Raw genomic sequence first — 15,946 nt, forward strand, 5'->3', positions numbered from 1 at the left:
CTCGGTTAAAGATTAAAAAATAGACTTGTCGATTTATGTCCGTTAAACACGATTGGAACTAATTTGGGATAATTGGATTTTCATATTTTGCAAATTTTTCAAAAGTGTTTGGTGCCATATAGCTGAATGTCGCAATATCGCAAATTACTCATAAAAACAAGTGTGTAATATGAAAAAAGAAAAACAGACGAGATAACATTTGTAGATTAAATCGACATTACTTCACCATCCAATTATCCAAAATTAGTTCCAATCGTGTTGTTAATAAACTCGCATCTTCGAACAGACAAAAGCACTTTACAGATCACAAGAATAGTTTTCATTTGGAAAATGGAATGAAATTTTTTGCATATTTTTGTCATTAAAATTTTTGTGTAAGTTTTATTAGCTGTATGATTTTAACTTGTTTCCAATTAGCTCCTTCTTCGCTGCGATCCTGATAAAAACAAGAATCGTTCCCAATCATTAGGATTATCCGGTGGAAGGATTAGAAATATACATTCTTTCTGAACTTATTGCATGTCAAATGTCAATTTTACAGAGGAAAACATACAGGGAAATTTAATCGAGCTCCACGCTTGCCTCTTCTTTACTTTCATTTCTTTCCCGTTTGCTACTCACGGTTTTCTGGATGAGGTAAGACATAATGTCTTTAGCTCAGCTAAACAATCCGTTTAGTTAATAAAGTTAATTAGAAGTGAATCATTTTGAATTTTACTGAACACACAACATTCTAATATTTTCATTTTTATTCTAATTTGGTAGTTTTACTGAACACATAACGTTCTATCATTTTCATTTTTAGGCTAGTTTGTGTTGCAAAAACACTCTAGGTAAAATTGTGAATATATGTAGCAATGCAGCTGATGGGAGACAGTCAAACCTTGGTAATCTATACATCTGATGCATGAAAAAGAAGGCAAAAGCTATTTTAAATGATCAAATCGCTCAGAGCTCAAACAACTGAAAGCTACGTCTGAGCTGAGAGAATATGTACACGTATAAACGGGTGGCTTCCTTTATCTACCCTATACAGGCCAATCCGTGTGTATTAATTAGCTCAATTCTCTGAACAGACAGCATGACACTTCTATTGTGTGTGTGTTCACCCATATTCAATGGGCTACCTTTTTTACTGGCAGTCTTATATAATAATCTTATGTAACATCTTCAACATGAGAGTGTGTGAAACGTGCGTATCGAACATGAAATATCGAATGAAACTCACATGCAACGGTCTAGTTCAGGTAATTTAAAATTTCCCTGTAAAACATATAGATTAATTACGGCTACGTGGCTTAGTACCATGACAACTGATCACACCACACATTGTAGCGAATATTACAGCGCCACCTGGGATCTTCTGTGATTCGAAATTTCATTATGTTAAATACAACCTGTTACCCAAGCCCAAAGAATCCACTGTTGCATGATGAATGCTAAAATATTAAAATGTTAATTTGATTGTTTTCAGATAAAACTAAAGGGATTGATTTCCAATATGAGACAGAGCAAAGAGAGACACAGGTATGATTTGTAGTGAATACCTTGTCAGCTTGACAATAATGACATGGGTGATTTTCCTGGCATAACACTTGTTCTTTTCCATGGACGATATTTACTGCTGCCCCCCACAGTAAGTGAGGCTACCCACAATTCCCCTTGTTTTGTTCACTCAGACATTTTTTGCTAAAGGCTTTTTCAATTTTATCAGTTTCTTAACGATTTGTAACTTACAATTTAAGTTCAGGATTATTTGTTAAGACTATGTTCCAAAATTATTGATTATGTTTAAAATTCAAGAGTAAATTGAATGAGAAGTTGATGTTTGGAGGTGCTAAAAATTGCACACTTGTCAAGATAAAGTTATCAGCAACTAAGACGGTCTCATCATACCACCTGTCAGACATGCAAATTTCCTTTGTTACGAACATTAAAAAAAATCAATACCCTTTCTTTTGCCAACACAGATGCAACTTATTCCCTTAGTTTCCTTGAAAATATTGTGTATGGCTGTCAAAAATCTATGTCGACAAAGTTACAAAATTGCTATCTCCTCCGCGGAAAAGGGGTTGATCTTCTCATTATTCACAGTGAGAAATCAGAAAATTATGATGCTCAGAACTATGTTGCCAGAATTTTGAAATATGAACCGAGTTGTTCTGTGTACAGAAGAAATTTGCTTCAGTTCAGGGAGTGATCTCCGTTAGTCTGGTTCCCTGACCCATTTCCCCGGTAGAGGGCGTGGGGAAATATAGGGTCAGGTACCGGCTAATGTAAACATGGACGCTATTGGGTTAAAATAAAACAAGCTGTGATTGGATGAAAGTAACACTTGTAACTTTTTCTCATCTTTCTTGGGTTTCGCACTTTCAGGCTCACTTGACACCAACTTCTTGTTTGTACCACAAAGCCGTGGAGGTAGAAAGAAAGACTTTCTACCTCCATGATTTAGCCACTGTGATTTAGCACACCTCTTAATACTTTTAGAACGTCGACATGATGCCTGGCATTTTTCACGAAATTCGGACACCATTCTATCCATTGAAATCAATCGTCGTTCACAGTTCCAACAAAGTTTGCTATCAATTAGCTGTGATATCGCAGCATTACTTGTGGCGTGTATCGAACGTGCTCGGGTCATTGGGTTACGCCACAGTCGGCGATGACCTCAATGACCCTAGCGCGTTCGATACACGCAACAAGTACTGCTGCGATATCACAGCCAGCCTTCAATCACCTCTATTTCCCCGTACTTCTGGATTAATCCTTTCAGTTTATGTTTCCCATCTCGTGTGCCAATGTTTTTGTTCGGATACCAGTGTTCGAACATAATTCTGATCCAGTCGAATTTTGACCGGCGTTTTCATGGTAGCAGCCATATTTGTTATAGCATGTTCTGTCAGGTGACTAACCTCCGCCATCTTGAACAAAATTCTGTTCAAGATGGCTACCCGGTACCTGACCCTATATTTCCCCACGCCCTCTACCGGGAAATGGGTCAGGGAACCAGACTACAGTTCAGTGAGTGATCTCCGTGTGTACAGATCATGGAGGATTGTGGGTAGCCTCACTTACTGTGCCCCCGTACTGTGTAGTCTACACAATCGATTCGGCGAAATACATAGAAAGACAGGGATTGAAATGATCCGAGTTGATAATAGTCGAAAGCATGTAAATCTAAAAAGACTGCCAGGCAGATAGCTACAATTACACTGGCAGAATAGCACGCATGCAATCTTGTGTCCGATTTTGGACTTTCAGAAAGAAGCCACTGGCTACTGCTGGTGCAATACCCAAAATTTCTCTGGTAAAGGTATGTTTACCAACTCTTCTTCAACGAAGGGAGCCTTCAATTATTACAAGGGGGTGGACGGGAGGGAAATTGAGGACGGTCCATCGTGTAAATGTAACCTTGCCCCTGATGCCCTTCTAAGATGTGACCCTCCCCTCTCCCTCCAAACTCAAAAGTTTAAAATGTGTGTATAACCTTGATAGAACTGCTGACTTTGTTATATTACAAGCGAACATATTAAGGGACATTTGCCGTAACTTTCGCTATACATTTTAGTCTTCTTGTTCTGTGTATCAAATGCTGTTTCCTATCCAACTTTCTATAGCATGTTAGTATGTCAGGTATTCTGCTTGTCAACAAAGTCACTTGTCGTTTTTATTGACAAATGAATGCTTCTCCAGACTTGAATTCAATTTTCAACGATAACAAAGCTGACTGTACAAATATGGGATGCATTAAAAGACAAAGACAGAAAAGACACTGAGGGAGGAGGCCGGCGTTGTTTTTGGGGGCAGGTAGCAATTTTTCATGCAAGCAATTTTGAAGGGTCATGAAATTTTACGCGTGCCTTTGGCGGAGGTAACCATTTTTTTGGCATCTATTTGAAGCCAAGATGTGGCTGATACAGTGCTTCGTCACGGTCCGTACGTATCAAATCATAATACATGGAGTTTATTTGGCAAACTATTAACAATTTTCCCCTACAAGTCTTTTTCTATATCTTTACTTTTATATATGTTTGATAATTTATATAAATGTACTTTGCTTGAAGTGGAAGGTAAAATTGCACGTGATTAAAGGTAATTTGATTTTGAAAATTTCACCAAACATGTGGGTCTATGATACATGCGAGTCTATGAGAAAAATATGAACAATTCTTGCCAATACATAACTGGCTATATGTGTGCATTTATAAACATTTGATAATTGACAATTTTTTTTGATTAGAATAGGTTTGCTACATTTGCATAATTGTATAAGAAATTTGATTTTGGAATTTGACCCAAAATGTGGATCCATTATACATGGGAGTCTATGAGGAAACTATGCGATAATTTTTTCCATAAAGTAGTATTATCTGTGCATTTATAGACATTGGATAATTGGCATTAATATCCTTGATTAGAATAGGTTGGTTACATTTGCATATGTGTACGAATAATTTTATTTTGTAATTTGACAGAAATGTGGATCCACTATACATAGGGAGTCTATGAGGAAATTATGAACGTTTTTTCAATATAAAACTACCAGTATCTGTACATTTATAGATAAATGTATTTGATTAGAATACGATGGTTACGGGTGCATATATGTACAAATAATTTGATTTTGGAATTTCACAGAAAATCATACACAGTTGATCCACTAAGGAAACTTTAAACAATTTCTTTCCGACATAAAGGTGACAATATCTCGCATTTATAGACGTTTGATAATTGGCATAAATGTACTTGTTTAAAATAAGGTGGTCACAAGACAGTGCATACTTGTACAAAAAATTTGATTTTGGAACCTCACTGAAAATGTTGATTCACTACACATGGCAGTACTCTTGTGAAGTTTCTTTACACAACTTTCTCAGACTTCGCATTCATCATAAACTTAGCAATGTAAAATGTGGGCCTCTCCGAGACTGTTTATAAATGTGAACCTCCCCCAGGGCAAGTTTGTAAAATGTTACCCTTCCATTCCTACCGCCCACCCCGTCACAATAACTGAAGGCACCCTAAACTGAAACACAGCGACCAAGGAATGATAGAAATAATTCTATCGGTCTTTTTCTCTCAAAGGCAACGCACTATAAAGTAGAGAAAGGAGAGTATTATGGCACTGACCATGAAGTTGAATCCATTCTGACGGATGAGGAAAGTTTCGGACTTTTAATGAAAACCTTGAAGACTACGAAGTACAATTGTAGTGACAACCGTCGCATGGGTCGTCGAATACCGAAAGATGGCGGATGGAATGTCTGTATGGATGTTGGAATAAATCCCAAGGAATGCATTGTTTATTCCATTGGGTATGTGGTATATACTATACTGAAATATACAATGTGGCCTGCTTCTGCGTCGCATTAGCTTATGTGTCATTATGCTGCGTCAGACACTCGACTTCGTCTCACGTCTGACCTCTACACAGTTTCTCCTTAGGCTGCGTTCACAAATAATGGTGAGGTCGGGGGTTTTGGGATGTTTTGGTTGGTGGAATAGCGATCGAAAACATTTTTTTCCCTCTACACCCTCTAAAACATTTAAATACCCCTATCTTTATGATCAAAATTATTCTAGTCCCACCAAAACTATCATATAATCGCATATTTATTAGGGATGTACGCACAGAAAAAATAAACATGTATTGCGCAGTTCTATTAACGGATGTTGGACACTACCTTTTTTCACGCACACAGAAATATTCTGTAGTGGTTTTAGGAATGTTAGCAGTTTATATATATATATATATATATATATATATATATATATATATATATATATATATATATATATATATATATATATATATATATATATATAATTCGTCTGATTATCGCTACAGAGAGGCACATGTAGCGTGAAACTCTGAGTAACGCCTAAGTCCTGTGTTCTACTTGTTATCATTTTTACCGTGTTTATATATATATATATATATATATATATATATATATATATATATATATATATATATATATATATATATATATATATATATATATATATATATATATATATATATATATATATATATATATATATATATATATATATAATATATATATATTACATGCCTCCTATATCGAACGTCACGCGCTCCATAGGATTCAATGGTAACTCGTCGGTGACGTCGCGGGCCGCATAGTCATCACTGGACAGAAAGTGAACCGGAACTATTTTCAACTTGACAACTTCAGGATTAAAAAATGATCAAATTACATCTGTTACTTAGAAAATACTTTTTTTTTACAAAATTATGAGAAAAAAATCCATAAACCGAATGACAGTGATTTAAATATATCAACAATGCGCCGTCCGATGATGAAAATCGTTCTAGTTTTTCAACAGATTTTCATCTAAAATGGAAATAAAGCATATAGTTGTCATTTGTACGTCAACCAAAATATTTAGAGAGAAAATTTTTGACAGAGAGACATGTAATAAAAAAATTATAGCCCAATCATGGGACTATGTACCCTCGGGGCAGGAGAGCATTTTCCTTCCTTACGTCGGGCAAATGGTCACCTACCCTCGGGCACATAGTCCCATGTTTGGACTATAATATATAATATATATTTAATTCTGTGTCTGTGTCTGTGTGTATCTGTGTGCATTGATACATGAATACATTTACGAATTGAGTGAGTGAGTGAGTGAGTAAGTAAGTAAGTAAGTAAGTAAGTAAGTAAGTAAGTAAGTAAGTAAGTAAGTAAGTAAGTAAGTAAGTATTAAGTAAAGGAATGAATGAATAAATAATGAAATAAATGACTAAATGTTTAACGTTTAATTCTGCTATTCTTGTGCTCTTTTCTTGATATGTAATGCAAGTATTGCCGACAGTTGGTCGTTTGATGACAAATTTGCAGAATATGGATGTCAAGTATATAGCTTTGACCCTTTGTAAGTACAGCATATCAGTTTTTATTGTTTTCCCTGCAAAAAAGTTCCTCTAGACATCTATTCCGCGTTACGTCATAAGATTATCGTGTTTGGATATAAATTAAACAGGATAAAATTAACCTTTATAGATATATGGCGTGAGCATTGCTTCTGCATCTGAAGCTCAACGGGACCGGTTAAGTTTGTGTAAAATTCAGCTTTCTAGGTTAGCGTGAACAAACTTCTGCTTTTTTTGGGGCATATGTCACCACAAATATCTAGGAAAAATGGTTTTCGATGTATTGTTATTTTATATCGAACCATATGTTGACAGTCGGGCTTTTTGATGAATCCAAAATGTTATAAATTTATAGCTCCGCCTAGATAAAACACCTTGGGAGTCTGTATGAATGTTTTCATTAGGACTATCAATTATCATTGCTCCTTAAACTTTTGAATGTTAACTTGATTGTTCCATAATACCAATTCAATGACCAATACCAAATTAGATGTTTATAATTCACCGCAGCAATGAATTGTCCGAACATCGACGTTCTGAACGCATCTATTTTTACGACATCGGGCTGTGTGACAACAACGACGATACTGCTAAACATCGAGGGGAAATCATAAAATGTCGTACTCTTGAGTCCATCAGGAAAATGCTGAATCATGAACAGGTGAGGTGTGATGTTAGCATCTCCTAGTACGGGACGGACTAATTTAAAATAAGCTATTCAGGGGTGCGCTAGCACTTGAGCGTTCAATTCATCGAGTGCCTGTATAAGAGTAAATACTTTGTTTTACATATAAAATATTCTGTTATGCTTTATTATCATCACGGTGATAGTTTTATAATACTATGAACGTGTAATAACGATGTTCGATAAAATTCAGTTGTAAGGTAGTATACGCCTCGAAAGTGAAAGACAAACTTTTGCTCAAACTTTCCTCGATAAAACTTTCAACAATTCTCTTACCCAACCAAGAATAAAAATCAGGGGTCACAGTGCAAAGTTTTATACTTGAGAAATAAATTACGTAACTTGTAATTATATTTGACATTTAAAATGGACTCCACTCCGGTGTTAATTCTGTGGGGAAAAATAACATTTTCGATTTTCGAAACACTAGGACGGTGAAAATTGATGTTACTTCGAGAGCTTCAAAATGAGCTCCTGCAAGAGGTAGACGAGAAAAGTATGGAAAAAATGACAGTCCATGGCAAGTATCTTTCCCCAAGGCGCATTATCATAAATACTAAGTTCAATGATAATGATTCACTCTACTATTCTTTTCCATTATTTCCTTGCTTCCAGAATGACATCGACGTTGTTAAATTGGACATTGAAGGTGACGAACTGCGATGTCTTCCGGAGATACTGTCAAGCGGAATTCTGAATCGTGTAAAACTGCTCGATTTTGAGCTTCACTTCTTTACATTTCAAGAATATGGAGTTAGCGCCCTAGACGTCCTGAAACTTGTACGAACCCTCGAAAACAAGCACGGGTTTCAGCTTTGGTTTGAGCATGAGAATGAAGGCCGTAAGCTCGTTGACTATGGGCCGTACGCTGGCAATCATAGCGATTGTATAGAACTTGCTTATATCAATACAAAGTTTTTAACGAATGAAACATCAATTTGACCTACTTTTTTGTCAAAACAACCTTCTTGTCAAAACACCCAAGAATGCACGGAATACTAACATAAAGTCACTCAGTGAACAAAATGATGACGACATATAAATGCAATAGTATAAAATATACGTTTCGCTAGATGGAAATAGATGATTTTGTTTGTGACCTTCAGACACAATGAACTTCTCTCATTCCAGCATTGTTTCCTTATAACAATTAAACATTGTCAAGATGCAAAGGAAAACTGCTATAGTTATCAATGTGAAATGCACAGCCAATCAAGATCTCATTACAAAAACTTGTACGAGGTACAGTCCAAACTATATAGTAGAGTATATTAAACCATGCACGGCAACAGTTTCAGACTGAAATTGATTTTTTGATAGAGACCATAAAATATGGCTGCAAGCACAATGAAGGTTGTATTTGTGACCAGTATTTCAGTATGTTTCAAGAACTAAAGAGAGACTAACAGCAAGCACATTTCATGAAAAAAGCTCAAAAAATCGATCGATCAGTCAATCACCAGTCAATCAATCAATCAATAAACTTTATTAGGCTACCTTTTGATGCAATTGTTACACATGGCATGCCAGGAATATTCATAGTTGATCTAGGATAAACTAGATCAACTATTTTACTTTATGTATTAACTTTTTCATCGAAATAGATCATGGCCTCTGCATGCTAACCCAAGACTAGGCTGGTGATGTGCGACAAGAACTAAGGGACGGACCATTAGATCTTGGGAGGGGGTGGTCAAAAACAGAAGAAAAAAATTTCAGAGCAGCAAGTTAGGGGAAACAAATCTTCAAACTAGTTTGCAAAATAAAAAAACCTAATTAAGAAGACAAATGCGTAAAAAAAATCTCCAAAAGTCTTTAAAATCTTGATTTTTTTTTAGATTTTACCGACAAGAAGCAACATTCTGTATTTTTAGTAGATCCTCCAAGCACATTTTTAATTCTAATTTATACACTTAGAAGGACTGTATCCCTTATACTGGAAGTTGTGATTATCTTATCTTTTCAGGACTTTTGTATTCTGATCACTTGAAAATTATAAAATTATAGAGCCTGTTTTCTACTTGTTTCCTGCGTACAAACCAAGCAGGTACACTAGGTAAAACATTGAAAGTATGGTATGGTTGTTAAGACAGAAAGTTATATTTGCCTTTTAAGATCAAGGTTAACAGATGCAGGTCCATCAGGTCAATTTTTTTCACAGCATTTTATTGCAATGATGAATGCAAGAATTGGTGAACAAGTAGAAACACGTCAATAATGATAAAACAACATACCAAGTCATTATGTATTATTTTGCTTTTAAAAAGGCATTTTCAATTCTTTTTTCTCAAAAACAGCCTCAAAAAACAACAGCAACACATTTTTTAACATTCAACAATACACTACTTAGAGTGCCATCTATCCAACAAATCCCAACACAAAAACACACTAAAGGGTTGAACTTTGAAAGTTTTTCGATAGCAAATACTGAATAAATCTGCATGAATAATCGTTTGCGTGTAGCAAATGCTGAATGACAATTATCTGAAGAATTTTTCCACCACAAAAAAGAGCATCGTTTAAACAAATCTTAAGGCACTTATGTAGCAAATTTTAAAGAAATTGGACAAGCCCTTTCAGAGAATACAGCTTTTTTGACCATGAATGGCATAAATTGCCCTAAAAAGACAAATACTGAAATGTCACCACATCTATACACATCCAATCAATTTAGACATGCTGCTACAGAGAAATAGATGTTTTGATCAAAAAAGGGCAACAATTGCTCTAAAAACACAAATATGCAAATTTCACGATATTTTGCAAACAGCTTATCAGCTTGTCAAAATCAATTGTAAATCATGAGATATGCATGATGTTTGGTGAGGTGAATGTAGGCATTTCACCACGCAGTAGAAAGGGAAGCCAGGAAACCAAAATAGTCAATATTCAAAACTATAGGAAGCTACTGAGGAGCAAGAAGACCATGTTTTAGAGGAAGATGTGTAATCTGAAAAAAATGCTCTCCAAGTGCCACCAAATAACACCATTTTAATCTCTTTTTTCAAAAACTCCAACGGCACGAGTGGGGACACCCCCCTCCTGACCTCCCCCCGAAAAAATACTCCCCAAGTCAGTGCCACCAAATAACACCATTTTAATCTCTATTTTTCAAAAGCTCCAACGGAAGGGGGGGGACAACCCCTTCTGACCTCCCCCGTGACCGCTTGCGCGGCCGCTTTTGGTGCTTTGCACCACATCTTTGCCCTCTTTATCCTCAGACGGCGACGAACTAAAGAAAACTTATAAATCTGAAAATTTACTCTGAAAAAATTTTGCACAGCTAATCTCAATTGGAAATTTTTTTTTATAGAAATTTACGATAGTAAAAAAAAAAATTTCACGATTTCATTGTGACCATCCCCCCTCCCCAGATCTAATAGTCCATCCCTAAGCAATATGGTGACCAGTGTGAAACAGCAGACTTGATTAAACCATATTTTTATTGATTATATCACAGCATTTGCATAATCGTTTCATCATACCTACAATGCGGATTATTCGTGCTCTGTAACTCACAGATGTGGGATTATAATGTATTTTTAGTGATTTATAACGGATGTAGTCACTGAACTTGAGCCAAATTGACAACGTACACTATTCTGCCTTGTTTAAAATATTCTACTTGGTGAATAATCGTCACGGGAAGAGATGGATTATATTTGATAAGTTCTTGAACTGAACGCTGTGATATCTTTCAAGGCATTTCAATAGCATTCTATGAAGTGGAACAGGCGAGCAAACAGCGTCGAAGCATATTGTACTGTATAATCATCTCAAATCAAATACTTGAAAGAGACCTTTGTCACATTTATTCCACCACATTGAACGTAGAGCCAGGAGTCATGGGCAACAGATGAATATATTGGTAGACTAAAACTTGTTTGGGAGAGTGAATGCCACGTGTATAAGTAAAAAGACACTGTAGAAATGTGAACATAACCTATCTTAGAGAGTTAAAAAAAAATATATAACATTTGGGAAACAATGATTCATGCCTAATTTCCAATATTACAGCAAATTCTTTTGCATAAAACTCTCAAATCAAAGTAAATTCAGCACTTGATCAAAATACCAACTTGACCATACCCAATGTCTGGCAGTTTTCAAATCATTGCATTCTTCTTTTATTCTCTTCCAAAGGAACGCACTAACAAGTGCATTCATCTGGAATGCATTTTAGTCTTGAAGATATAATTGAAGCAGAAAACCAGACCTATTGGCAAGGGCATAAATTTGTAAATAAGAGCACTAAACAGATAACGAAACGTTTACTAATTGAGTGATTGACCAAAGTAAATAAATGGCACAAAATATAATAAAAAATGTTAGTATGTTGAGTACTTAAAACATAAATGAGGTCTTCCCAGCGTTTACTGTCGACCTAAGTTAGACCAACTCTTATCTGTTTGATATGATAATATTCTCATAACTAACACTGTGGAATAGACAAGTAAAAACTGTAGCCCAGACAGACACTGATAAGTGTGAAAGTGAGTCCTTTTTCTTGCTTGACGTAGGTTTGAACCGTGCAGAGTTCATAGAGTAAAATCAAGCGTGAAGGCCTTGAAGTGAACACTGAAGTGAAAATCGCAAGGTCAAGTTAAATGGATAAAGTAGGCCATTTTTCATGAATTTTGTTTGATACGGGATACTACTTACATTATTTGACATGTTGAAAGATACTGAATTAATGGGTGACCATGCATATATTCGACCCCGGTGTCAGACAAATCAAATGAAACCATCGCTAAAATGAATTAATGGTCATGACCATTAATTCATTTTCGCGACGGTTTCATGTATCGTGTCGAAAACCGCGGCCGAATATATCCGAGGATATAAAAGGGATCCTTCTCCGCGGGGTGCATATGTAGTTTGAATTGCAAGAGGTCAAACAACGTGAAAGAGGCTCCGTAAAAAGCACAGTTTTATTGAATTGGAGGGAATTTTTGGCAAAGTTTCATGCTTCACAAATCCATGAATATCTATAAAATACCATCGTACTCAAACAATGTCAGATTTTTAGCGTGAGAATAGGAAATTAATCAAAAACGTAGCTTCGGCCAACAAAGGAATGAAACATTGGCAGTTTTAATGAATTCAAACCCAGTGAGTCACATCAGTTGCGAAATTCAGTAGACATTAGTTGAGTAAGTATCACAGTTTACCGAGTTAGTATGTCCTACAGACGATAACGTTCTTCGCATATCCCAAGGATAAGATCGCATGGACGGTTATTTGTAAACGTCCAATTATAGGGAAAGAAACGAAAAAAAGGAATCAACATTGAAAAACACATTATACAATTGCAATCGATTTCTGTAGTTTTCTTTTTGGATAATGTGGTGGCCCTGAAAAGGTGAGTTTTGTATGTGTATGTTAGAACACACGTTTCCCTTATATCCGCCTACATCGTCGGCCTATGTAGCGCTTGATAGGTGGATTAGGGTACAAGCACCGAGCATTCTGCACTACACTCTCCTTGTCGCCACTACGCCGTCCATCCTCATGAGCGTTTCTTTTCTCGTAAGATAACGCTCATCCCGCCGGTCTCTCCTCTTCTGTCCAACAATGGAGCTAGGAACGGATGATCAAACAAAGTCCAGAAGTTTTCGTACAGATTTGTTCGTAGGTTTTCAAGCCTGTTTCACCTTTTGTGAACGTCGCTAGCATTAACAGACATATGATTAACAAGCATGGCCATGGAAACCACACATCCTTCAAGCGACATCATGTCCGATATTTTCTCGACTTTCCGAGCATGAATAATACCTCGAGCCTATGGGTAACCGACCGCTGCCGAATAATGCCGACGATCAACCGAGTTATATTTTGAGTATGGGTGCGTGATAGATCGCGGCTGTTGATAGGAATGCCGTCGTTGAAAACGTTGTTTTCATGCAGAATTGTCGAACCATGTCCGGTCGGTAGGCAAGCGATCGAGTCTGAAGCAAAGAATTACGTTATCTCATTATTTGAAACACGACGGCGCCAACGTTGCCAAGTTTCAACACTATATTACTCGTGCCTGTGACATGTAGACGCAACATTATATCACTCGTGCCTGTGACATGTAGACGCATCAGATGATCCATTAGGTCGCAGTGTACTTGTCTCTTCGATGTAAGTTGCAAACTGTCAGGTATTCAACTTTCGTGCAGAAAATATGCAATACATGTATCATCAAACCGGAAAATCAAGTGTACAAATCGGGGTTACGTATACTAAAAACATGAAGTAGCCCGGCCCAACATAATCCGAAAATTTCTTCAAATTCTTGACTTCCAGGCTTGCCCAGCAACCCCTGGCACGTCAGTGCGGGAAATTTTAGAACTGGCAGCCTACTATGACGAATATTGTTTTTATTGAAGAATATGAGTAACTTCCAAACTGATCTATTTTTACTTTGCAAGAACTTGTCTTTTCTCTGTACACTGAACGTTAACTTTTTCAACACGTGCTGCACAATCAGGCTCGTTGTTCGTTTAGAAATCTAACAATGAACTGCCTCAGAATCAGTCACAACACTTTTTATTCTCGGTCTTACTTGTTTTCGGATGTTGCCATGACAAAGAAAGATCCTGTCGCTGTCGATCTCTTTATCAGAAACTTTTTATCGATCTTAGCATGGACGCATCATAAACTTACTCTGTGGTACGTCCATGATCTTAGATACAATTTTGGTGTTGACTATCCAACAGCTTTGACGATGTAATTATCACTTCATAAAAACAGGTTGCCTCCTCGTGGTTACGCATTTTGTTTGTAACCCGTGTGTTTTCGTGTCCTGGCTCGTTATTGTCTTTGTCACACTATTTGGATGATGCATTTTTGTGAAAGCCCTGTGTACGATGCTGTGTGTTCCCGGCGTTATACGTCTTCCAACCGAGGCCGTCAGAGAACACACAGCATCGTACGCATGGCTATCTCTCAGCCTGCATGGCAAGGCTGTGTGTTACCACAGGCGGCGGCCCAGACACTATTAATAAGCTTATTATTGAGTTTTCTCAGTTTTCTCTATCAGTTCCTCTCCTTTTCTTCAGATCATGTTCTGACTGATCGTAGTAAATAAAATAAATGACTATATAGCCTAAATTGCATATAGCATAAATAGTTGTGTTGACTAATTAATTACAAGATGTGTATATTAGAGATAAACGTCCTTGTAATGGGGTGTAAAATGAATTAAGAGGGTCAAGAGGCTAGGTTAGGTTATACATCGGTCAGAGCATGTAGACACAGTCCCTCTATCCATAGAGGGACTGTGATGAAGAAAAGGAGAGGAACTGATAGAGAAAACAGTAAGAAAAACTCAATAATAAGCTTATTGATAGTGTCTGGGTCGCCTGTGGTTTTACCGGCGCTATACGGCCTCCAACCGAAGCCGTCCGAGAACACACAGCATCGTACGCAGGGCTAGCTCTGCATGACAGGGCGGACCTTGTCAAGTATGCTGCCACGGAAGTACCTAGCGGACTGTACCATTATTTGTTAGGGGTGCCCAAAAGGTGTCAGGGCCTGAATTTAGCCGTTAGACAACACTTTTGCCAATTATAACTATGTGCAAGTTCAATAAGTCATAAATTTTGTCTTCGCAACACTCTGAACTAAGTTCAACAATGTACTAGTTCAAGAAATCCTGCATGGGAACGGGTTATAACTTTCTTGCGTTCATGCACATTGTACAGGTGCTGTAATAGAATGTGTGAAGAAAGGTGCCAAAATGAATAGGTATAATCCACGGCAAAAAGGGATTCTGCTCGACCACAAAAGTTGTTGTAGAATGTGTGAAGTAGGGTGCCAAACGGCAAAAGACATTACAGGACAATAAAATTTGCATGGAGTGAATATGTCTTTCACATCTTCAGAAATGGCACAATTTCTCAAAAGATGTACTTCCGTGGCAGGATACTTGACAAGGTCCGGCAGGGCTGTGTGTTACCGGCGTTATACGGCCTCTCACACACAGCCCTGCCATGCAGAGCTAACGAAGGGCTATCATGTATGTTTGTGACAGAGTGGCCTTTATTTCTCGTTGTTGTATCATTTTACATCGTGTTGGTACCTATTTGTTTCGTATCCCGGCGTATCGTTGTTCTGCAATTAGAGAATAAACATCGTTGGAGCATTAGGATTAGGATTAGTCTTCGCCAAATAATCCGAGTTTGCCGAAATTGATAAGGACTGCTTCATCAATATTCATAGTCCGCATTCAAATGAGAGGCGGAGACCAGTGACAAAACAGCCAACTTCCGGCAGTGGGTTTCAAAACTATTCACTTGTGGAAAACACCCGACTCGCAGCGATTTCGAAGCTGTTATCCAATTGGGTGGCTGAATCTTACCAATATAATG

General features: G+C 37.1%; 1 protein-coding gene across 1 annotated transcript; it reads left to right on the plus strand.

Moving 5' to 3' along the window:
* Window positions 1–1,174: 1,174 nt before the first annotated feature.
* Window positions 1,175–8,820, plus strand: LOC139132582 (probable methyltransferase-like protein 24). The gene is made up of 6 exons (XM_070698874.1): window positions 1,175–1,247; window positions 1,475–1,527; window positions 5,089–5,318; window positions 6,835–6,906; window positions 7,415–7,565; window positions 8,205–8,820. Exons 1-6 carry the CDS (start codon window positions 1,229–1,231, stop codon window positions 8,529–8,531), a joined length of 852 nt encoding a protein of 283 aa, XP_070554975.1. The 5' UTR covers window positions 1,175–1,228; the 3' UTR covers window positions 8,532–8,820.
* Window positions 8,821–15,946: the final 7,126 nt, after the last annotated feature.

Source organism: Ptychodera flava, chromosome 5 (assembly GCF_041260155.1).
Source record: "Ptychodera flava strain L36383 chromosome 5, AS_Pfla_20210202, whole genome shotgun sequence".
Lineage (NCBI taxonomy): Eukaryota > Metazoa > Hemichordata > Enteropneusta > Ptychoderidae > Ptychodera > Ptychodera flava.

What these genes read in the sequence shown, in the direction of transcription:
- LOC139132582 (XM_070698874.1), top strand. An exon ending in CAGAGCAAAGAGAGACACAG is followed by an intron (nt 1,528 to 5,088) that starts GTATGATTTGTA and finishes TTTCTCTCAAAG; the next exon opens with GCAACGCACTATAAAGTAGA. An exon ending in GTATATAGCTTTGACCCTTT is followed by an intron (nt 6,907 to 7,414) that starts GTAAGTACAGCA and finishes AATTCACCGCAG; the next exon opens with CAATGAATTGTCCGAACATC.